Source organism: Ictidomys tridecemlineatus, chromosome 6, assembly GCF_052094955.1.
Source record: "Ictidomys tridecemlineatus isolate mIctTri1 chromosome 6, mIctTri1.hap1, whole genome shotgun sequence".
In the NCBI taxonomy this organism is placed as follows: Eukaryota; Metazoa; Chordata; class Mammalia; order Rodentia; family Sciuridae; genus Ictidomys; species Ictidomys tridecemlineatus.
Genome location: NC_135482.1, coordinates 10,987,258 through 11,010,820, shown reverse-complemented (window position 1 = coordinate 11,010,820; position 23,563 = coordinate 10,987,258). Strand labels below are relative to the sequence as shown.

The following is a 23,563-nucleotide window of genomic DNA, read 5'->3' as shown; positions in this document are numbered from 1 at the left end:
ACGCGCCTCCAGGCTGCTGACCCTCGAATGCCCAGTTTCCTGGTTGGTGAGACGAGGGCAGCTGGTGATGCTGCAGGTCACTGCGGAGGTCATCACCGCGGAAGGTCCTGGAGGTCACGCTGACCAGGGAGCCGTGGAAGGTGGGGGCCGGGGAAGGGTGGGCGCTCGGGCGTTCCAGGATGCTCCCTCGGGCAGCCTGGAGAATGGGTGGGCTGGAGCCCACGGGAAGCAGGGAGAGGCGGAGGCAGCTGTCCACAGGTGGGCGGCTTGGGGACAGCAGGAAGGGAACGGCTGTGACGGAAGGAGACTGGAGCTGGCCTTGGCCAGGCTCGCAAGCCTGGAGTTAGGGGTGACTCCACGATTTCTGATCCATGGGACTGGAGGGCCGCTGGGCATGGCCTGTGGGACACAAGCCCTCCCTTGACCCTGGCTCCCTGCCGGCCTCTAGTGGTCCCCCAGTCGAGCCTGTGAAAGCCCCTGTTTAGTCAGCGTTTTCACTGCTGTGATTAAAAGACCCAACCAGAGCAATTGTTTAAAAACATTAGTTATAGATGGACACAATATCTTTATTTGTACCTGGTTTGAACCCAGGGCCTCGCACGTGCTAATCAAGCACTCTGCCGCTGAGCCACACCCGGGCCCCAAGACCAGAACGACTTTAAAGGAGAACTTAATTTGGGGGCTCCTGGTCTCAGAGGTCTCAGTCCACAGAGAGCAGGCTCACTCCCCTGGGTCTGAGGGGAGGCTGAACGTGACGGTGGAAGAGAGTGCAGAGGGAAGCAGCTCACGTGACGGTCAGGGAGCAGAGAGAGGGGTCTCCACTTACAGAATCAAAGTATCTTCCCCAAAGCCAGCTGCCAGTGCCCTCCTCCTCCAGCCACACCCCACCAGCCTCAGTTGCCACTCAGCCATTCCTGTCAGGGGATGAAGGCACTGACTGGGTTAAGGCTGTCACCACGCCATCATTGGTCCTCTGAACCTTCTTGCGTTGTCTCACACTGAGCTTCTGGAGGTCACCTCACATCCAAACCAACCAACCCCCCAGGCACGCCCTGAACATGATGGCCACTCGCCTCTCCTGGGGACACAGCATCATGGTTTGGGACGTGATGGTGTCGTGTGTGAATGTCCACTGCCCCTCCTGCAGCAGGTGGGACCCTCTGCTCCAAGGGACACTCAGCACCTTTGGATCCTCCGTGTGGCTGTCAGTGTGTGAGTCCTCAAGGTGGCGAGTGTGGCACATAAAAGCCACCCTCAGTAAACAGTTGTGGGAAGCACAAGTCCGTCTGTCAGCCCTTTCAAAGGAGCCCTTCAGGACTGGGATTGAAGAGCGCTCGCCTAGCACAGGCGGGACCCGGGTTCGATCCTCAGCACCACATAAAAAATAAAGGCATTGTGTTGTGTCCATCTACACCTAAAAAAAATAAATATTAAAAAAAGGAGCCCTTCATCATCCCTGCCCCTGGCCATGGTCCAGGGGAGCGCTAACACCCTTCCGCCTCTGCCACTTGACCATGTTCTGGGCCACTAGCCATCTGTCTGGCTGCAGGACCCAAGGGTGGCACTGAGGTCAGGTCGGTTTCAAAACCAGAGTCTGGGAAGGCCCAGTTTGAGAGCAGGAGTGTCCCCAGCCCAGCATGGGCATGTCCTGAAAGATGAGCCTGCCCTCCAAGGTGCCCTCCTGGTCCTCGACAGACTGGTTGAGAACGTTCTTGGGCCAGTCTTGGGCCCGCAGGGCAGTGTCTCTGTGCATCTTGCCACCACTGTGTCCCAGTGCAATTCTTCATTAGCCTGATCGGTGGGCAGAAACTGTGGCTTGAAAGGGGACAGGACGGGTCACCTGTTGGTAGTGCCGTCCTCGATTCCTATATAAAGAAGGTCCCTGGGAGATTGCAGAGGAAGCTGGTCACAGTGAGTCCCCCTAGGAAGTGGGGGGCTGGGGCAGGGACACAGAGATCTACTCTCCATTATATGCTGATCTGGAAATTTCTACATTTTGAACCTCATGAATGGTTCCCAACTCCAACGACATACAGTCAAGAGGGGACTCTACAAAATCAGGAATACTGGCCCTGTCACCATGTCAAAGACAAGCAGTCTGAGACCAGGCCCCCTAGATTCCTGGCCTTGCTCATCCACGTGGCAGACTCTGGGCCACGGTTTCCTCTCTTCTGCTAAAGGGCAGGGGTGCCCCCAGCCCCAGGTGGCCACCACAAGAGTCAAATGACAACTGGGCTAAGTGTGTCAAGCTGGCCCATCTTAAGGGCCCGAAGGGTCTGCCTCGTGTTCCCCTCCCTCCTCACCCCATTCTTCCCATTTGCCCACTCGGGCCCTCGCACACCTGTGACCTGTGGCTGCTTCCTCCCCAGAGAAGGCTACAGACGGCTCCCTGCAGGGCGAGGACTGGGCCCTCAACATGGAGATCTGCGACATCATCAATGAGACCGAGGAGGGGTAAGGACCCTCGGAGGGCTAAGGACCCTCAGGCAGGAGGGCCAGCCACAGGAAGTCCACACCCGCTGGACCCACACCTGCATCCCTGCCAGCCCCGCCCAGCCCCTCACCAGCTCATGGCCCTGTTGTGGAGGGGCTGCCAGGTCCTCTGAACCCACCTGGGTGACCATGTGACATTTCAAACATGTTTGGACCATGATCCAGGCCAGTCCCTTTATTGGGGGCTGAGAGGCATCAAGAGGTTCAAAGCCCCGTGTCACAGCAGGTCCCTGCATGCTGCCACCCACACTGCCTCTCCACGCCGCAGCAGCTCCCTGGACAAGGGCAGCTGGAGGCTCCCAGGGCGAGGAGGAAGTGGCCTGAGGGGTGGGCTATGCGTCAGGGACAGCGGGCTCCCTCTGAGCAAGAGCGCACGCGGGCCACACGTTCACTTCCCTGAGCTCTGGACACAGCAGGGCAGGTCCAAGCGGCGCTTGCCGGCAGTCGGGCAGCGGGCGTGGTGTTCCCGTGCTGTGGAGCCCTGCCAGGGGACATGATGTGAGGCGTCAGAGTCTCAGCTGCTCTCCTCTGACTAGTGTTTGCCAGCCAGCTGTGTGACACGACCTTGGACAAGCCCCGTCACTCTCCAGGTCTTTGTCCTCTGTTGCAAAGCTCTTCTAGATCCTTCCAATGGTAGCCCAAGTCCCTGAGGGGAGCAGGAAGGGGTCACTGTCCTCAGGAAAGCCCTGCAGGGACAGGCGGGGAGGGGTGTGGTGGCCGCAGGAAGGCAGCCAGGTGCGTCCTGCGTTCAGTGAGTCGGCATGTCCCTCTCTGGTTCTTACTGGGGTGACCTAGTGACCCCTCAGCTAGCACACAGAGCTTCTCAGCCAGGCGCGCTGTGCATGGAGAGGGCCCAGAGTGGAGGCCCGTCAGGAGAGGCAGAGGCTGCTGGGTCCCTCCAGTGTCCGTGTCCGTGGCTTGATGCTCACTTTGTCTCGAGGCCCGTCAAAGTGAAGTGGGAGGGATGGTGGGCAGAGGGCAGGACCAGGAGAGAAGGCAGGCAGAAGGCCTCTGGAGCCTCCGGAAAGGCTGGCGCCCTGTGGATGTGATGCTGGAGGTCACTGCCGTGTCCTTGGAGACAGCAAGCTCCATCTCCCTGCTGACCCCAGGACGGCAGCAGGCTCAGGGCCGGCTGTGAGCGAAGGCAGCCATTCTCAGTGATATCGCCACAGTCTCTCCGTTGGGTTGTGCCCTCCTTGTCATCCACCTGGCTCCCAGCAGGGTGCTGGACACCCAGGTGCACAGCATGCGCTCACTGCCCTTTCCTCCAGCCATGCTGTGAGAAGCAGAGACAAGTCCCTCTGGAGCCTGGAGTGGCCCCCAGAGCGGCCCCTGTGCCAGTCAGCTTCCATCACTATAACAAAGGACCCGAGATAATCAGCTTATTAAGAGAAAATCTTCATTTCAACTCACAGTTCTGGGGTTACTCTAGGCCTTGGCGAGGCAAGCCCGTGGTGGCAGGAGTCCAGAGCCGAGCAGAACCGCTCACCTCATGGCCTAAAAGCAAAAGAAGAGTGAGAAGGAGACCAGGGACCCACCCCAGTGACCTGCAGATCTCCCACTAAGCCCACCTCTCAAAGCTTCTGCAGCTTCCCAATAGCACCCCTTGGACCAAGCCTTAATACATGGGCCTCTGGGGTCATTCCACACCCAGAGTATAGCAGTGGGCACACAAGGGCCCAGGAAGGGCAGGAAGCTACCCAGGGTGCACTGCATGGAACTGCTGGGCCAGGCCCTCCCTCCCTCCCTGCCCTGTCCTGTCCACTGGCCCTGGCCCAGCTCGCCCCACACCTGGTCTGCCCTGGAGGCCTTGCCCACACCTTCCCTCCTGCCCAGGACCTGTGCCAGGGTTCCAGGCTCCCTGGGTCGCCCTTGATGGATCAGCACTGACTGGCAGGTCCCTGCTTGGTCAGACTTGAAGGCCAGATGGAAGACAGAGGGCCGGCCAGGCCGGGGCATTAGAACACTGCCCAAAGGCCATGAGCCTCAGTGAGGAAGATGCAGCGGGGCAGGGTGCAGTGCAGACCAGGCTTAGGCTGCAGGGGAGGCCTGTGGTTCTGCCTCTGGACAAGCGCTTGCACCTCTCCCCAAAGGGAGCGTCCAGCAGGAGGCCTGGGCCCCTCATGGGGAGCCCTGCTGAGCAGCCCATCTGGACACAGCTCAGGGAGGAGGAGCACCGAGGCCGTCTCAGGGCCCCCTGGACTGAGGTGCGCCGCCTCCGTGAGGAAGGGGTCCTCTGCCTGAGCCTCTTTCTTCCTTCTGCTCAGCCCCAAAGATGCCTTCCGCGCAGTGAAGAAGAGAATCGTGGGGAACAAGAACTTCCACGAGGTGATGCTGGCTCTCACGGTGAGTGCCCCGTCTGTCTGTCCATCTGTCCTCCCCTCCATCGACTACACGACAGGATCACAGTCTGCTAAAGGCCACTTCCCCTCAGGCCCAGCAGACGGTCCACCCTTGGGCTCCTCTTTGGAGGGCAAAGTGATGGTGATGTGGGAGCAGACAGAGGCCACCTCACCCTCGAGCCACTGGCACCGAGAACCTACAGGCGCTTAGGAAACCCAGGCCCAGGGAGCCGGTGTGGCAGGAAATTAGGTGTCACCTGGCTCTTTGCCACCCCAAAAAATGAACCCAGGGCAGTGCCAGGGGCTGAGAACAGGTTTGCCCACCGTCCTGAGCCCGTCCAGGCACCAGAAGGGGTGGGCACAAGTGGGTGTCCTGGCTCCAGGGGGATTAGGCTGGGTGTAGGAAGGAGCACGCTCTGTCCCAGCCCCCCCAGGTTGTTTCCCCGTGGAGAGCCGCCTCCCCTCTAGACAGTTCAGCTGAGGACCAGCATCAGGATCCAGGGGACACTGACCTGTGGAGGGGGGCTGCAGCCAGCACGCCAGCCCCTGCGCATCCCCGCCCCGGAGGCAGCTCGAGTACTGGCGTGGCCCCCCGTTTTCCACAATCCCGGGCGCGGCGCACCTTAGGAAGTCCCCTCTCTTCTGCCCCACCTCCCACCTGGGACACAGGAGGAGCCTGGAGGGAGGCTGGGCACTTCCCTTCCTCTGACTGGGGCACACCGGGGCACCTCTCGCCCTCAGGTCTTGGAAACCTGTGTGAAGAACTGCGGGCACCGCTTCCACGTGCTGGTGGCCAGCCAGGACTTCGTGGAGAGTGTGTTGGTGAGGACCATCCTGCCCAGGAACAACCCGCCCACCATCGTGCACGACAAGGTGCTGAGCCTCATCCAGGTGAGCCTGGGGGGGGTCCTTCCCGAGTCCCGCTCGCCCCAGGCTGGGGTGGGGGCGGTACCAGGCCCTACTTGCCTTGGGGAGATGGTGTGGAAGTGGGTGTGGCGAGCCTGGTCACTCTGTCCCTCGCTGGCTGCACGTGGTAATGAGAGGACTGGCAAGTCGGGGAAAGGGCCTCTGGTCCCTCCAGGGCGCCAGGGGGGTGGGCTCACAGGGAAGAAGGTGAGCAGTGGTCACTGGCCATGTCCCCTTGTCGCCTCTCAGTCCTGGGCTGACGCGTTCCGCAGCTCCCCGGATTTGACAGGTGTCGTTGCCGTCTATGAGGACCTGCGGAGAAAGGGCCTGGAGTTCCCCATGACCGACCTGGACATGCTGTCACCCATCCACACGCCCCAGAGGGTGAGGGGGATCCCCACGTTGAAATTCTGGGCAGGGCAGGCTCACCCCCAGGCCCTGCTGTGGCCTGGCCTTCCCGGGAGGCCCTGCTCAACTGTCTTTTGCCCCTAGACCGTGTTCAATTCAGAGACATCATCAGGACAGAATTCCCTGGGCTCTGACAGCGGTCAGCGAGGGGACCTGAGCCAGCACAGCACCCCTGTGCCCACCCCAGCCTTACTGCCCAGCGATGCGCCCATCACACCAACCCCGGAGCAGGTAGGCAGACCAGCCCCCAGCAGCCCTTTCCAGAGTCAGCTGATGAAACCTCCACCTTGTTATCTCCTGGCCAGAGTGAAATCACCCCAGGTCATAGATACCTCCAGAAAAGTTTTGCCAACTGGACAAAATAATTCAAGGCATAGAAAAAGTGTAAAACGACCTCTAAACAAAAATCACCCGCCTGGCTATGGCCTCGAGCAGCTTGCCTGCAGTCCAGCAGCTCATAGGTTAAGACTGGTGACCTCCAAGTACCAAAGGGTCCTCGCAAAGCAGCGCTGAGAGGTTCTCGCTTAGCTTCACAGTCTGCTTTTGTCCCCTGGCACGTGTGATGGCGTCAGGAGTGTGGTGGGTGACCCCCAGGCTCCTGCGGTCAGGACCCTGTGGTTTGGATGTGTCGCGTTCCGGCTCTCGCACCACGGCGCTGGTTCAAAGGTTTCAGGTGTTGTGAACAGAGCGGGGGCTCCGACCGTCCCTGGTCTGTGAAAGCTGGGACGTGGGAGGCCATCTACCTGTGGCCAAGGTTAAGCCAGCAACCTGTATGCTAGCTCCTATGAAGCAGCCCATGAATGGCGGGCGCTATCACAGTCGTGAATTTCCCCGGTGGCATTCATATCCTGAAGACAACTGTGACGTGGTCACACTATTCAGAGTCCATTAGCATTTCTCAGGATGTAGTCTTGTGGCTACCGGAGCCAGGAGCCGATGTGTGAGCAAGGGGTTCTGCAGGCAGGTCTCATGGGGGTGATCAGTGTACAAACCTCTGTGAGCACAGAATGCCCAGGTCCCGCCACAGAAGACACCTCGCTGTGCACCTCAGCCTACTGTCACGCTGTCCCCCAAGCCCAAGCCCTTGGCTCCCTTTGGTCATTGAGACAACTGCTAAAGCTGAGTTTTAAGCTCAAGGTGGTGGCACATGGGACACTAAAGCAGACCAAGGTCAAGAAAGAAATCCCAGTCCCCCAGGAAGGAGTAGGGGACAAAGTCCCCATCCTCCTAGGAGAGAGAGAGACAAAGCCCCAGCTCTCCCTGGAGAGAGAGGGCCTGCAGCCTGTCCCCTCCCTGAGGAGCCCCCATCCCCAGGGCCTTGTTAGCTCCACCTCGGGCCCAGGAGAGGCTGGCGCACTGCTGCCACACGGCGCCTCTCTCCCTGCAGCCTGCACCTTTCCACTTCTGCCTTCCAGACCTGGCTCCTGGGTTTGGAGATGGCAACGGTTGGTAACGCCCCTGTGTGGGGCCCTGGGGCTGGGGGACAAGCCCACCACAGGTCCTGAGGCTGGGCTGTGTCTCGGGAGCCAGGAGCGAGGCTGCCTGGGGAGGGGGCCAGCCAGGCAGGCCGCTCCTCAGTGTCACGCCCGGGTGCCAGGGGCTGCAGACCCTGCTCCCTCACTCCCGGCCATGGGTTTCAGATCGGGAAGCTGCGCAGCGAGCTGGAGATGGTGAGTGGGAACGTGAGGGTGATGTCAGAGATGCTGACGGAGCTGGTGCCCACCCAGGCAGAGCCTGCAGACCTGGAGCTGCTGCAGGTGAGCCAGGGCCCTGCCCAGGTGCCCCTTGCCCCTTTGCCCACCCACATTCCTTCCCAGACCACGCTGTAACCTTCCTGGCTCGCTGGGAACCTCCAGGTCACAGAGGTATGTGACAGCAGGGGCTCTGGACTGCTCAGATGGGAGCTCAGACCTCAGTTCTGTCCCTTCTGTTGGACCAAAGAACCCCTCTTATCTCGGTTTCCTCTCTATCAGGTGCCACAGTAGCCTTTCTGGTACAGGCTGGATGTGAGCCTTAAGGGAGGAATTGCATGGAACCGCCAGCCCCGTGTCCACAGCCAGCCCCCTGGTGGCCCTGGGATGAGCTGGAAGGTTTCAGCCACTGCTTAGGACGGGCGTCTTAGCGGGGTCATGTGGACTTTGAGATGAGATGGGTCTCGGGGGCCCAGGCAGGTGGGAGCACTGAGGGTCACTGCTGCATGGCATGAGCCAGTGTGCCACTGGACAGAGGGCTGTGTCTGGGAGAGGCCCCCTCCCTGTGGAAGTCAGTTCATAGGAGCACCAAGCAGGCTGGGGACCTCCAAGGCCCAGGAGTCAGCAGAATCTGTGAGGGGACAGAGCGCTCAGTGCTTGTCTGACCTGCGTCACTCTCTTGTCCCTGTGCCTAAGGAGGTGACTTGCTCAGGAGTCCTTCCCTGTAGGAGTGGGAGAGCGTTGGAGTTGGCTGGACGCCTGGACTTGAGGGCTGGGTGAAGGGCCTGCACGCAGCTAGCTCATGTGTCCCCAGCCAAGGTAGCTACGAGTGGTCCAGGGGATTCAGGAGGGAGAAGCTGGCCAGGCAGACACAGTAACGGCTCCCACACGTTGGGGCCTGGCTCCTGTGTCCCAGGATCTGTGAGGACATTTATTTTTAGTTGTAGATGGGCACAATACCTTTATTTTATTTTATTTTATTTTATTTTATTTTTAGTATGGTGCTGAGGGTAGAACCCAGGGCTCCACTCATGGAGGCCGGCTCCACCACGGTGCTGCCTCCCAGCCCCTCTGCTTCCTGCCCACTGGTCTGGCCTGTCCCTGCCCGCTGCACACCTCCAGTCCCGGGGCCTGTGGACAATGACTCGGCTTAATTAGGCCTGCTGTAGTCTACACAGGGCCTTCCTGGAGAAGCCCAGAAAAGAATTCTCTAGAATTTTCTAGGCTGTATTAAATAGGTAGCCCTGTGTTCACTCAGAACGTACTACGGAAACCAGGCCACGGAGCTTGGTCAGGGAGGGAAGACAGAGGCCCCGGATGTTGACGGCCACCTTAGATGCCCTTGCCTGTGCTAGTGCTGAGGAGGAGTCCCTGGAGGCCCGGCCGGGGAGGGTGGGTGTCGGGGTGCACAGGAGCCGAAACCAACACGCAAGCGGCCCTGGTCCTGCTGCCCCAAGAGAAAGTGCACATCAGCCACACCCCACGGCTCTCTGCACCCCCACTTCACGACCGAGGCCCCTGCTCACCTGGCGGCAGGTACCTGGGCAGAGAACAGACAGTCCTGCAAGTCAAACCTACAAAGCTAGGGGCTTTCATTTCTTTATTTTTCCCCAAGTAAGTTTAAACCAGACACTCGCAAGGAAAGTAGGGACGTGCCACCCAGTGCAGTGTGGAACACTGGCCCCAGCACGCGGCCGAGTTGGCAGCCCCACCCAGTGTCACCACCTTGTTCTTACAGGTGTCCAGCTGGGGTGCCGGGCACAGGAGCTCTCGCGCTCTCTGCAGTGCTGGAAATCTGAAATCATCCCAAGTTAAAAAATTAGTGAAGATAGTGGGGCAAAGAGTCATGATCAGCACATGTGGAAAACGGCTAGAGTCAAATTGTATTTTTTCTACACCCAAAGAAGTGGTGACACTGTGTTCAGCCATCACTCTTGTGCCCCCAAACAGTCTTGAGTTTTGTTTTAAGCAAAGATGGTGGGAGAAACTTCCTTCTGGACCCTGCACACACCAGGTTAAACCGGCAGCAGTTAGCGTGTTGGGATCGCCTGAGCTTTGAATTTTAAGGTAAAGCCAGGCAAGGTGGCAAGTGGCGATAGTGCCAACTCCTGGGGAGGCTGAGGCAGAAGGATCACTTGGACCCAGCGTTCAGGGCAGCCTGGGTAAAGTAGCAAGGCCCCATCTCAAGACCAATTAAAATTTTGGTAAAGAAACCAGGAAGTGAAGCGTACATTCCTGTTTGTAGAACCAAGAGCCATCCCCTGGAAACCACTCCCTCCTGCCAGGCCAGGCCAGGGCTGGTGCGCTGTCCACGAGGGATGGCCTTGCTGGGCCGAGTGACCATGTGTCTCACTTCCGCCCCTGCAGGAGCTTCATCGGACGTGCCGGGCCATGCAGCAGAGGGTCCTGGAGCTCATCCCGCGCATCGCCAACGAGCAGCTGACCGAGGAGCTGCTCATTGTGAACGACAATCTCAACAACGTGTTCCTGCGCCACGAACGGTAGTGCCCCCTCCCCAGGGCCTGAAAGCCGCCCTTCCACGCCCTCAGCCCCTTCCTGGAGCGGCCTGCAGCCTGCAAGGATCCACTCGGGGGGCTGGGCAGGCGGGGCAAGTGCATGGGCCCTGCAGCTGTGGTGGTCTGGCCTGTCCCTGCCCGCTGCGCACCTCCAGCCCCTGGGCCCGTGGACAATGACTCGGCTTAATTAGGCCTGCTGCAGGCTACTCAGGGACTTCCTGGAGAAGCTCGGAAAGAATTTTCTAGGCTTTATTAAATAAGTAGTTTTCAGAATCCAAAGAAGAGCAAGACAGTGAAGCTGCCAGTAAACAGCTGCCCCTGGGTAGCTCTGGGGTCTGAGGTCAAGGTGGGGACACAGATTCCTGGACCATGTCCCGGGTGCCACCGTCAGTAAATGTGACAGCCCCCAACACTCATCAAGCTTCCGAAGCCCCAAGACTGGCTCAGCTTCATTGTCCCACCAGATGGGGAGGGGAAAAGCCTCTCAGTGACAGGCCATCAGGATCACATGAGATGGGGAGCACAGCGCTCCAAAAGAGCGTTCAGTTGCTGCTGTGGAAGAGGACAGGGCCGCAGGGCCCGAGAGGTGGTGGCCCTCCACTTGTCACATCTGTGGCAGCTGGTGGTGACTGAGTCCATGGGCCAGTGCCTGGAGACCTCCACACACCTGCGCCTGGTGCCTGATGCTGGCCACCCAGCCTCCTCTGGCCCCATCTAACTTGAAATGGCCCCACGGCCCCGCCTGCCCACCTCTCTTGCTCCAAGGCCCCCGGGAATGCAGGGCCTCTCCCGCATTTCAGGCTGTGGGCTGTGCGGTGGCCCCCGACACCAGTCCCCAGGCCTCTCCTGTGCAGTGCTTTCTGTTCTCAGCTGCTTCTAGTCAGTGTCCTCTCCGCACCCCCAACCCCAGCTAGGAGTCAGGTGCCCAGACACTAGGCGAGGGGACAGGAGTTCAGAAGTGATGCCACTTCCCGTGTCCCCAAGCCACTCCCTCCACTCCACTCCTCAGCCCCTCGGTGGCTCCATAAGGCAGGCCCAGACCTTTCCCACACCACCGCAGCAAGCCCAGCGCACACAGGCATGTGAGAGGAGGAGACAGTGTCCCAGGGCAGTGCCCCCGTCCCTTCCTCTGTTCTAGCCATGCTTGTTGGCTGCTGGTCGTGACTGAGGTGGCCTTATGGCTGCCATTTAAATTGGGACACTTTAGCAAATGGAGGAGGGGCCCGGCTGACAGCAAGCACAGACTGCAGGCGCTCCCTGAGGTGGACCCACTGAGTCGTTGAGACCCACGGTTTGCAGAGCTCCTCTGGAGCTGTGTCTGTCTGTCCGTCCCCTTGACTGGGGTCTTCTCTGTCTTGTAGGTTTGAACGGTTCCGAACAGGACAAAATGCCAAGGTAAAAGTCGTGTTTGCTGCGACTCGAGCGAGCGCGTTCATGGGAGGAGGAGGCCTCCCCCAGCACCCCAGGCAGGATGGAGCTGCCCCCGGGCTCCCAGGGAGGTCTCCTAACTTACGGCCCTGCCCCTTCATGGCAAATGGAGCTCTGCCACCAGCTGGTGCCCAGGGCCTTCCCTGAGCAGGGGCCCGAGTGGAGGGGAGAAGCCCCCTGACTCCCAGTCAGAGCCTGGGGGCCGAGAGTGCGGGCCAGCGCTTCAGGAGAAGGGAGCGGGGCTGCAGGCCGGGAGGACACTGGGCCTCTCCTCCCCCAGGCCCCTAGTGAGGCTGAGCCGGCCGCTGACCTGATCGACATGGGCCCTGACCCTGTGGCCACCGGCAACCTCTCATCCCAGCTGGCAGGAATGAGTAAGTACCGCGGGGGGCTCAGCGAGGGCACCTCACGGTGCCATAGCAGCCTGGTTGTCCTGGGCGCTTCCATTGTCACCAGCATCAGACGGTGTCCCTCCAAACCAGGTCCCAAGCCAGCTCTTATGGCAAGGCTGGCACTCAGGAAAAAGACACTGGGGCTGCCCCAGGGGTCCCCCAGGCCCTGGGCCCTGCTTGTCAGAGACCCCACTGCTGCGTGAGTGTCCCTCTGCACTGATGCCCCTCCCAGGGCCTAAGTCTTCTGGGTGCGTTTAGGTGAGTGACTTGGACTCGCTGTGCCTCTCCTTGCCTCTTGGTGACAAGTAGGAGGGAGCTGGGCCCTCCTCCTGGGTCAGGAGGAGGATGGGACAAGCTCACAGCTGACGCAGGCTCAGGCCAGTGCCAGGCCTGGAGGGCACTCTGGGTTTGTGTGTGGAACTGCAGATGGAACCCAGGACTGTCACATGCTAGGCACCTGCTCTGCCGCTGAGCTACACCGCAGCCCCACCACTCTTGGTAAATGGTGGCATCGTCATCACTGTCACAGGGATTGTTTGTTTAATTTTATTCATTTACTTATATGCGATACTGAGAATCAAACCCAGTGCCTCACACATGCTAGGCAGGCGCTCTGCCACTGAGCCCCGCCCCAGCCATGGGGTTGGTTTGAATGCTCTTGACTGTCTGCTTCATACCAAGTCCAGGAAGTCATTCAGACCCCACCCGAAGCACCCAGAAATACTTGTTGGAAAAGCCAGTCTGCCCTGCCCCCACCTCCTCCGGCAGATGTAGGGGGCGGCCCCTCCCCTGTTGCCTGACCCTCATTGCAGCTCCCAGGGAGTGACGTGCTGCACCTGCTGCACCTCGGACAGGAGCAGACAGCGGCCGGCCGTGGCCTGCTCCCCGCCCCACCTGCCCCTCCACCTGCCCAGTACCACACCCCGGGCCTGGCAGGGAAGCCCAGGGGTAACAGGTGGATGCCTCCTGTGGCCTTTCTGTCCCTGTAGACCTGGGCACCAGCAGCGTGAGGACTGGCCTGCAGTCTCTGGATGCCCCAGGCCGCCTGGAGGACGAGTTTGACATGTTTGCGCTGACTCGGGGCAGCTCGCTGGCTGACCAACGGAAAGAGTGAGTGGCCCGGCCCTGCCCTGGTCCCCTGCAGGCAGGGCCTCTGTCAGGAGAGGGACTTTCAGGACCCCTGAACCTGGCGCGGTGGTGGGCACACGGGGAGGAGAGGCATGCGTCCATCAGTCAGGCATGGCCTCAGAGCCCTGTGGTCAAGGGACAGACCGCAGGCAGAGCTGGCCCAGAAGTGAAGCTTACAGACAGGGACCGCCTCTGCCTCAGTCTGACATAATCTGGTCAGAGGGCAACTGAGGCACCGAGAGACTGGGTCAGGCCAGGCAGCTGATGTCTGGTGTCACTCGGTTGGGAGCCCAGGGCTGTCTGGTTCCAAAACTTCCCCCAGGCCCCATCCCCCGGAGGCCAAGGAAGTTCCCTAATGAATCCTCGGGGCTCTCAAGCCCAGCCACCTGCTCTCAGGGCAGTCCTGTGGCCCACTCAGGCTGGCCTGCCTTGGGACAGAGGTGGGCTGCCCTTCCTGCACGCTGTCCATTTTGGGGATCTGCTTTCAGCAGCCGAGGCAGGTGTGTCTGAGGGCCCACCCCTGGCCTTGACTTCTCCCAGACTGGCTCCCCACGTGCTCCCCACGTGGCCTCTTCATCCCTTTGCTTATGACCACCCGGATTGAGCTGTGGGCAGCCAGGATTCCTACAGCCAAGGAAAGTTCTAGATTAAGATCCTCTGAGCTGCTGCCACTTGGCTTTGGGTACTCTGTGTTGATCCCCTGCCCACACCAGCAAATCCAGGTCCAGTCTGATGGCCACGGCCAGCAGGAGGGGCCCTTCCTCCCAGTTAGGATTCCACAACCTGGATCCAGGGTGTTCTGCCCTGCCCCCAACCAGAGCCAGCCCTGGGCCACCAGCAGGTTTGTCTTTTGTGTTGTTTTGTTTTTGGTACTGGGAGAACCCAGGCCTCGCACATGCAAGGCGAGCTCTCTATCATTGAGCTATAGAGTAATATCCCTGGACCCTTTTTAAGAAAAATTTTGAGACATCTTGCTAAGTTGTCAAGGCTGGCCTTGAACTTTCAATCCTCTTGCCTCAGCCTCTGAGTACCTGTAGCTGTCACTGGAGGTGCGCGTCGTCACCATGCCCCGCAGGCTGGCTTCACTTTGGTAGAGTGCACACACTCAAGCCCAGGTGCCCCAGGCCTGCAGCTCGCGGTTGCCATGGAGCTAGGGATGCTACTGAGGCTCCTGTGCAGATGGAAGCTAATGGGTCATGGGGGACTTGCCACTGTGGGGTGGCCCGTGCACACAGGCCCCAGGGACAGTCGCCCTGGCACACTGGAGAGAGTGTCTGAGTGTTCCGGTGCCAGCCTATCTGGAGGGTGCTCTCAGTGGGCTGTTCCTCCAGGGCACAGGCCCTGGGGACAGGGAAGATGGCACCTGGAGCTTGCTCTGCAGGGTGCAGTCTCCCCGGGAGAGTGGCCTGTGTGCGGCTGCTGCTTGTGCTGTGGGAGCACTTGCAGGAGGGGCGGGCGTTATGGGCACAGAGCAGGGCGGGCAGCTCTGCAGAGGGCACCCAAGGACAGACAAGGCGAGGGGCTGGGGGAAGGGGAGGAAGCACCCAGGCCTGGAGCTCTTAGACGAGTGTATTTCCAAGTGGCCCCGTCTGTCCCCTGCCCAGCAGCCTCACTGGAACCATCTGAAGAGAGGCTCTCCTTCCTCCTGCGCTGGCCTGGGGCAGCCGGCCTCTGGCCAGGAGGTCGAGGGCCGCTCCACAGACTGTGCTGCCCTCTGCTGCTGTAGGGCCCATCCCCGGCCCAGCCGAGCCTCAGGCTTCAGGGTACTCCATGTGGGGGAGAGAGGGGCAGGGCGAGAAGGAATCAGGAGAGAACACGCAGTTCTTTGGAGTGAAGGGAAGCAGGGTTCTCTAAGTCTCCCAGGCCAGCGAGCCTCACCCAGCCCTTCCCACATGCACCTGGCATATCTTAGAGGCGGCATCCGGGCTGCTGCCCGCCCCCCACTAGCAGCCGCCTCTGGGTCAGGGTGTGTGATCCTTGGCATTGTGTTCTCGACAGCTCTTGCCAGATTTAGCCAAGGATGCTAAGGGAATGAGCACAGCCTAGGCCACGCTGGCCTCAAGGTTGGCTCTGGACGGCCCTGCAAATCGTCACTCACCAGGGACAGGATGAGCCAGCCCACAGTTGCACTGCACCAGCTGCTGCGCCTTCTGGGGGAGGGTGTGTAGCAGTGCTTCTGGGACGTGGGGGTCTCCCCAAGAAGCCCCCTTCAGCCAGGTGCAGGGGTACACACCTGGACTCCTAGCAACTCAGGAGGCTGAAGCAAGAGGATCATGAGTTCAAAGCCAGCCTCAGCAACTTAGCAAGACCCTGTCTCTAAATTAAATATTTAAAAAAACTGCCTGGGATGTGGCTCAGTGGTTAAGCGCCCCTGGGCTCAATCCCCAGTTCCAAAAATAAAAATGGTTTTAATTTTTTTAAAAAATAAGCCTCTTTCAAGCCACATCTCTAATCCCAGTGACTTGGGAATCTGAGGCAGGAAAATCACAGGTTTGAGGCCAGCCTGGATATTTTAGCCAGACCCTTCTCAAATTTTTTTAAAAATTTAAAGAAAAGAGCTGAGGATGCAGCTCTGTGATAGAGCATCCCCAGGTTCCATCCCCAGCACCAAAAAAAAAAAAAGAAGAAGCCCCTTTCAGTGAGACCTACCGCACTCCTAGGAAGGCGCGTTGGCACTGCACCTGTTCCACGTGTCGGGGCTCCAGCTCCCGAGTCCCCACCTCAGCAGAGCAGCAGTGCCCCTCACCCGGGCAGCCTGAGCCCTAACTGCGCCGGGCTTTCTCCTGGGCTGGGCCCGTGGCACGCTGCCTCACCACTGTCCAGAGTGGGAACAACCACCCTCTCCACACCAGGGCAGGTCCCAGTGCCTGCCCTGGACGGCCCGCCACAGCAGGGAGGGACGCCTGGACGCCCTGTTGGCCCAGCTTCCCTCCCACTCTGGGTGATGCCCTTGGTCCCTCTGGGGCTGTTCCTCCGTCACAGCACACACTTCCCACCCTCTCCTCACCGGCCAGCAGCCGAGTGGCATCCCTGTCCCTCCCAGCCCTGCCCCTTCTACCCTGCCTGGCAGGTTGGCCTCCCCCGACGTTTGGCAGGGCCATGGCGGGTCATCAGGGAGGGTCCCAGCGCTGGTGGGCCAGGCAAGGTGCAGCTCCCCCGGCTGCCCGCACCCTAGTTTTCAGCAGCAGACCCGCGGGTGCCCTTCAGGTGCCACCTTTCAGAACCAATTGATGAAATTATGAGACAGGAAGTGCTCCAAAGAGGCCCCACAGACGGTTCTCCGTGAGCGTGGATCCTGGAGCGTTTCTCAGCTTGGCCAAACCTGGCCGTAGCCACTGGGGATCTTGTTCTGGGTCTTTAGCCAAAGACCCCCCTACATTCTCCAGCTTTGCTGGCGCCTGTCACACAGCTCAAGTGCCTAAGCCGGTCCCCAGAGGCAGAAAATGGGGTCTTTTCTTCCATCCCCAGGCAGGCCTGGGAGGAGGAGCCCTCAGCCCACACCTGCCCTGTGGACTGAGCTGCCCCTGTCCGGGTCCCACCCAGGTCCGCCCAGGGACTCCAAGTCCTCATCCCCCGCCCAGGCCTGGTGTGGCCGGGGCAGCACCTGATGGCCACAAATGCCTCTGTGTTTCAGGGTCAAGTATGAAGCCCCACAAGCAACAGATGGCCTGGCTGGAGCCCTGGACGCCCGGCAGCAGAGCACTGGAGGGGTAAGCAGAGGGCCAGTCCCACCGGGTACCTTCCCAAAGGCGGGCTTGCTGTTTGCTGGGCTCTGGGCCCAGAGTCCACAGCCTTTCCCCCTCTGGCTCTCCAGAGGTCCTATGTGGCTAATGCAGTTATTCCCAGTGGACAGTTGAGGACACAGCTCCAGGCACAACCCTTGTACCTCTGCCTGTGCATCCGGCAGTGGGAGAACCCCTTCCAGTTGGCCAGGGCGGGGCTCCCGGGAGCTGCTGGGAACAGCAGGAAGCTGGAGAAGCCAGGGCCAGGGGCAACACGGGGTCATGACGGCTTCCAAGGCCAGGGGGGGCCGAGCAGTGGGAGAGGAAATGTGAGGCGGCAGGGCACGGGGTGGCCGGGAGGACTGCTCTCTGCCCTAGGTGAGGTAGAAGTCACCGGAAGGTGCTGAGATCAGGAGGGACATTTATCTGACTTTGATTTTAAAAGGATCGAGAAGGGAACTGGGACACCCGTTAGGCTGTGGAAGCCATCCAGCCTGTCCCCAGGCCAGCAGGAAAGGCAGGAGCCCAGCGACTCCTGGGGACTGGGCCCTCCCTCCTGTGTCTCAGCTTCTGAGCCATTCGCAAGTCACCCAGAGCCTTGCAGAGAGCAGGGTCCAAGGGACCCAGCAGGGACTCCAGGGACTCCAGGGCCTCTGGTCTGTGCGGTGGCACCTGCCACCCCTTAGCACTTTTACACACCAAGGGGCCAGGGCTTAGGCCACTCCTGGCTGAGGCCACTCCTGGCTGGGCTGGCCGCCACTCAGCACCGTCCTGCTCCCTCCGCTCTGGCTGTCGGGGTTCCCCAGGCAGAGGGGCAGCGCGGGCAGTGGAGCCCCTGCTGCTGCTGGTCCTGCCTTCTCTCTGGGCTCTGCTCCTCCCAGTGGGCTCTTGGGCTGGGAGACAGGGCTGGAGACTACGCTGGCCTGGTTGGAGAGACTCACTCTCCCTCTCTCTGAAAGCAGTCAAGCAGCAACTCACGGCCCCTGAACCCCCACTCCGCACAGGCGCCATGTGAGCGCTCCATGGGCTTCACCCCCACCCCCACTTCCTGCCCCCCATCACAGACCCAGGGCAGAGCTCCTGCGGGTGAGGGCACCCGAGGCACAAGAGTGCTCCACAGGCTGCCAGGAGTCACGCTGCTCTGAGGACCAGCCAGCCTCCAAGTCTGTGCCCGTGACCCGCAGCTGCAGAATGGGTGGAGAAGGGAACCACTGCCCTTGTGGCAGAGACCATATCCTTGAGGTCCATACTCAAATGTCCCCGTCTAGAATGCCACCCTCCGAGGCCACTGCCTGGTCCACCCAGCACCTCACTTCTCTCGGGGCCCTTCTGCTCCCCTCTGTCATCAGCTAAGTCTGTGCAGGTGCCAGGGGACAGGACCTGGTGGTGCCTAGCCACCGACCCTGTCCCTGCCCCCACCTTGATGGCTAGAGAGAGACCTCTGGTCCCTCCCTGGGCCTCGCTTCTGAGAATCTGTGGGCAGGGTAGTCCCTGCCCTGGGCCTTTGCAGGGTGCTCCCCAGCCTGGAGCCCCACTGCGCCCTTGGCGTGTCAGAACTCAGGGGAGCGGCTCCCCCTGACCTGGCCTAATCCAGCTTCCAGTACCCCGTCCCCATCCCCCGCTTGGTCTCCTGGTCGGGCACCCCTCCCCAGCCGGGCACAGGGCAGGTGGTGGGTCCTGCGCTCTCAAAGGAGGGAATCCCAGGGTCTGCCTCAGCAGGAAGTGCCCGTCTAAGGAAGCAGCAGCTCAAGCAGGCATGGGGACGGCCACTGCCACCCAGCTGGTGGACCCTGGGGCTTCTGCCTGGTCACCCAGAGCACTGCCCCTCCCAGCCTCACCCCCGCCTTTCCTTCCAGATCCCTGTCACCCAGGCCTGCCTCATGGAGGACATAGAGCAGTGGCTGTCTGCCGACGTGGTGAGTCTGGCAGGGAATCCCGTTTTTCTCCTGAAGACTGAGCGGCCCCAAACAGACCCCCATTAAGTACGCCCAGTGTGGCACGAAAAAGGAAAGAAGGAGCGGCCGCGAGACGGTAGAGGGCTGGGGACACAGCTCAGCTGATAGAGCGCTTGCCTCACATGCACAAGGTCCTGGCTTCAGTCCCAGCACCACACACAAAAAAGATGAGGGTAGAGTTGTCCCCCAGAGGGACCAGGGTGAACATCTGGTCCCCGTTCCTGGCCACCATCTGCCTCCCCCTGGCACGGCACCCTTCCAGGTTCTTGATCCTGGTGTGAGGCCCCAGGGGGTGTCAGCCCCCCCAGGGGAGACACCATCAGCGGTGCCGGCCACCGTCCCTGCAGCACCCATGGCGACTTCAGCCACTGTCAGGGAGACAGGCTTGCCCCCTGGCATGGATAGAAGACTGCCAGGCAGCTCAGGGGCCCAGCCCAGGAAAATTCGCCACTCGTCTCTAATGGAGGCACCGGGGCAGGCGTCCACGCCCCCAAGCCCTGCGACCCTGCCCCTGGAGACCAGAAGGAGCAGGAGTGACCAGGGCTCCTACTCCAGTATCCATCACCCACCTCTCTGAGCACCAAGGACCAGACAAGAATCTGGAACTTAGGGCTAGAGGCTGCTTCTGCCAGTGGAGAGACCAGGCCCGTGCCCAAGTCAGCCAGGGACGAGGACTCGGGGCCTCCTGTCTGGGGGCAGATGCCCCAGCCCCTCCCCAGCCCTCACCTCCAGCACAGTGGCCCCACATCTGGGTGTCAGCCTTCCCTCCATGGGGTCAGATTGTCCACCCAGTTGGGCCCTAGGAGGGAAGGACCTAGCCCCACGGGGGGTCCCCGGGCAGCACACCAGGGCCGGACAGTCTGTGTAGCTCGCCAAGTGAGTCCCAGCCTCCCTGCTTGAAGGAAGGAGAAACCAAAGCTCAAGGAAGTCGGGGACACCCAAGACCTGCAGCTCAGTGGAGTGGGGCCCCGGGCCCCGGTGTGTCACCCAGGCCAGTTCCACAGGGCCATGCTGGGCGGATGAGCCCCGTGGCCCTCTGACCTCTGTCTCCGTCTTCTTCAGGGCAATAACGCCGAGGAGCCCACGGGCGTCACCAGTGAAGGTAGTACCCCTCCCGCCCACCCCCGTCCCCAGGGACCTGCCTCCCAGCCCACCCCTGTCTCTCTCCCACTAGAGTTTGACAAGTTCCTGGAAGAACGGGCCAAAGCTGCCGAGCGGCTGCCCAATCTCAGCCCCTCAGCCGAGGGCCCACCAGGACCCCCTCCTGGCACAGCCCCTCGGAAGAAGACCCAGGAGAAGGACGAGGACATGCTGTTTGCCTTATGAGCCAGGGCCTGCTGCTCCCTGCCCTGGGCTCTCCCTCCCCCGTCAGTGCTTGGCTGGGTACCCCTCTTTCCGTGAGGATGGAGCTGGGCCGTGCTACTCCGGGGAGGGGGACGGCGGGATGCACTGGGGACGGGGTTGGCTCTCCACTGGACCCCGGCTGCTCGGCCCCTTCCCCACACCAGCCACCACAGCCGCTGGGAACTAGGGGGCTCCAGGCAGCTGCCTGGTTGCTTGGTGCCCCAGTGTGGCTCTCCTTTCCTGTCCCCAGAGGAGCCTCGGAGCCCACACTGCCCGCCGAGGCCTTACCCGTTCCCGGTGCCTCGGGGGGCTCGGAGGCCTTGGCTTGCTGTGCAGGGCGGGGGCGGAGGCTGTGCTGAGCTGCTGTCTGGGTAGGTCACCCACCCTAGGGGCAAGGCCTCGCCAGCCCACAGCTGCAAGATGAGGCCTTGGGGCCCCGGGACCCCACTCCCTCACTGCCTTCCCCTCCTCTCCGTCTCCCGGCAGCAGCCCCATGCCCTGTTGGAAGATCCCTCGTACAGGGCGAGGTGCCTTTTGTACCCTCCAATAAAGAGAAAACCACCCTGCTGGCTGCGTCACTCTGAGCAGCAGAGCGCCTGGGTCTTGGGGCACCACCTTTTTGGGTCCAGACTCCACACCAGGCCCCCAGGAGGGTCTGCTGTGGGCTCTAGGCACCCTCCGGCCCAGCCCTGTTGGTGGTGGTCAGAAGAGCTGGCCCCAGGGCCCCAGAGATTGACCTGCCTGAGGAGAGCAGCAGGGTCAGCACACCTAGGTCTGCGGGGCGGGGCTCCCGAGTGTGGCCAGGCTGCGGGCAGCTCCTGCTCCAGCGCGCTCTGTCTGGGTGGCACCTGTGCTCTGAGGCATGGCCTGGAGCTGGGCACGTGGCAGATCAGATGCGGCCCAGCCCTGCAGGCACCGCGGAGGCAAAGAAAGCGGCTTCGAGGCAGGCCCCATGGACCCCAGGCCCACCCTGTCCCCCACGCAGGGGACAGGCCTGCAGTGCTGCCCCCAGGGCAACTCATGGTCCAGGCCAAGCTTCAGGGCTTGCAGATGAGCCAGGGCCCCGTCGCACCTGGCCTGTCCTAGCCACCCCTCACGACATCCCAGTGGGGACCGTGCTTCGAACACCACTTGCAGTGGGGAGGCTGAGGCTCCGGGAGGCACTGACTGATGGGGGAGAGGGACCCTGGTCCCCTCACCCTGCAGCCCACCTGCCCTGCCGCTCCCTAGGCCTGCTCCCTCAGTCTCCCCCCAGCGGAGTCTTTAGGGGAATCGTGATTTCATGAGGATCAAAACCAAAGCTGCCTCTTCTCTGTGGCCACCAGGAAGCCCAAGGAACCTTGCATGGGTGGCTCCAGGGGCCCTGAGCCCCGCTGTGCCCAGGTGTGGTCCTGGGGAGGAGGGAAGCCTGAGGACGTGGTGCTCCTGCAGCTGTGCCCGCTGTGAGATGAAGGACAGGGTCACTGGATGCCAGCACCAAGCCGGGAGCTGGGAGGCTGGTGGAGGTGGAGCCAGAGAGCTGGGGTGCAGAGAGAAAGGGCCCCGTGGGGTCCCTGGGCTCCCGCTGGCCGAGACTGGCTGCAGGGAGCTTTCCTCCTCCAGAGAGGAGGCTGCGGGGCTGGGCGGTGGTGAGGGAGGCCCTGGCAGGAGGCCATCAGGACGGCCAGACAGAGTCCCCGTCCTACAACTGTGAGAAAGGAGCAGCTGCCTGTTGGGGCCTTTGGTGGCAGAGGGGAGTGTGGTCCTGGTCACAACTGGAAGGCCACCGCGGGCCAGGGACAAGATGGCATCAGGGAGGGGCTGGAGCAGAGCCAAGCCAGGCCCCTGAGGGCAGCTTGGGCTTGTAAGGAAGTGCTCACCTGAGCCACCAGAAGCTCTTGCAGAACCTGCACCCTTGCCCCACCCTGGACCTGGACAGTGACCCCTCTATCTCCTGCCATGTCAGTGTCCACGTCCTGACCTCTCCAGCTGTCACCCATCAGCAAGTCCTAATGCAGCCTCTTCTGAGCTGTGTGTGGTCAGGTGAATGACTTACCTCTCTGCCTCAGTTTCCTCATGCATAAAATGGGCTAATAACAGTTGCTCCATCACAGGGGTCTGGGGGTTGACTGAGCAAACAGGTAGCACAGCGCCGGCCACATACAGTCATCCCATTGTCCATTCCAGCATGGCCCCTGCTCCGGACACCTGGTTCAGAGCACTGCCCCCTGGTCCTGGGTAATTTCAGGGACACGGGCTCATCTTCCCAGCTCTCCTGTGTGGTCTCTCCCTTCAGGGCCACCTCTCTGCCTTCTCCCCAGCAGGCGAGAACCAGAGAATGTGCCTGCCCCTCCTCTTCGTTTAGGCTGCTCCAGCTGCCTTCATCCCAGCCACAGGAGCAGACGGGGGTGGGGGCCGTGCCATGGTGCAGTGGGGGCTCCAGGAAGCCCTGCCTCTCTAAGGTGGCCAGATGCTCTGGCTGGGCGCTACAGGCCCTGGCCCTGGTCCTGGTCCGGGGTCAGTATCCCATGGTGACCACAAGATGGCAGCAGTGCTGCATGTATCCATCCTACCAGGACTCAGGGCCGGGACCACCACTCTATAATGACACTGGGAGGGGCAGGGTGGCTGCCAGCTGCAGCACTGTCCCACACAAACTCCTGGCCTTCCGCCCTCTGCCCCCCCCCACACACACACACACATGCGTGCATGCACACCTTATTGGTGGGGCTAATTTTTTCAGTCCTGGGATTGAATCCAGGGACACTTTACACTGAGCTACGTCCCCAGCCTTTTTTTGGGGGGGGGGGGGAGGGGGGACAGTGTCTTGCTAAGTTTCTGAGCTGCCCTTGAACTCGCCATCCTCCCGCCTCTGCCTCCTAAGTTGCTGGATTACAGGTGTGCCCCCCAGGCCCCGTGAGGCTGGATAACAATGGCAGAGGGCCGGGAGCTAGAGGCCGGAGGACCTGGCCCCACAGCCTGGTTCAGCTGTGATGGACGAGGGACTCCATCAACGGAAGCTTCAGGTCTTCCCACGCCTTCCCGACTCAGGGTTTGTGGGGAGGAGCTGGGGTGGGCAGGCGATAAGCAAGCTCCTTGGGACCCGGCTCTGGCTCTTCTGGGTGGGCACCTGCGTCTCTGGGTGTGTGTGGCCATCGGCGCTGACAGCATCTCTAGCTGCATTCGGCCACGGATCCCCTCCCCTTTCCTCTTTCCATATCTGTGACGCCCTGGTCCAATGGCGACAAGCCTGATTCCC

General features: G+C 61.3%; 1 protein-coding gene across 1 annotated transcript in view; it reads left to right on the top strand.

Annotated features, from left to right (window-relative positions):
* Tom1 (target of myb1 membrane trafficking protein) overlaps nt 1-20,891 on the top strand; it is a 30,612-nt gene extending 9,721 nt beyond the window's left edge. The window contains exons 2-15 of the mRNA XM_005322308.4: nt 2,370-2,454; nt 4,761-4,839; nt 5,577-5,726; nt 5,991-6,125; nt 6,234-6,380; nt 7,790-7,906; nt 10,208-10,341; nt 11,718-11,751; nt 12,065-12,158; nt 13,166-13,286; nt 16,939-17,014; nt 18,883-18,942; nt 20,044-20,083; nt 20,156-20,891. Coding sequence (XP_005322365.2) covers nt 2,370-2,454; nt 4,761-4,839; nt 5,577-5,726; nt 5,991-6,125; nt 6,234-6,380; nt 7,790-7,906; nt 10,208-10,341; nt 11,718-11,751; nt 12,065-12,158; nt 13,166-13,286; nt 16,939-17,014; nt 18,883-18,942; nt 20,044-20,083; nt 20,156-20,307 — 1,424 coding nt within the window. The 3' untranslated portion in view covers nt 20,308-20,891. The remainder of the gene's footprint in view (nt 1-2,369; nt 2,455-4,760; nt 4,840-5,576; nt 5,727-5,990; nt 6,126-6,233; nt 6,381-7,789; nt 7,907-10,207; nt 10,342-11,717; nt 11,752-12,064; nt 12,159-13,165; nt 13,287-16,938; nt 17,015-18,882; nt 18,943-20,043; nt 20,084-20,155) is intronic.
* The last annotated feature ends 2,672 nt before the right edge of the window (nt 20,892-23,563 follow it).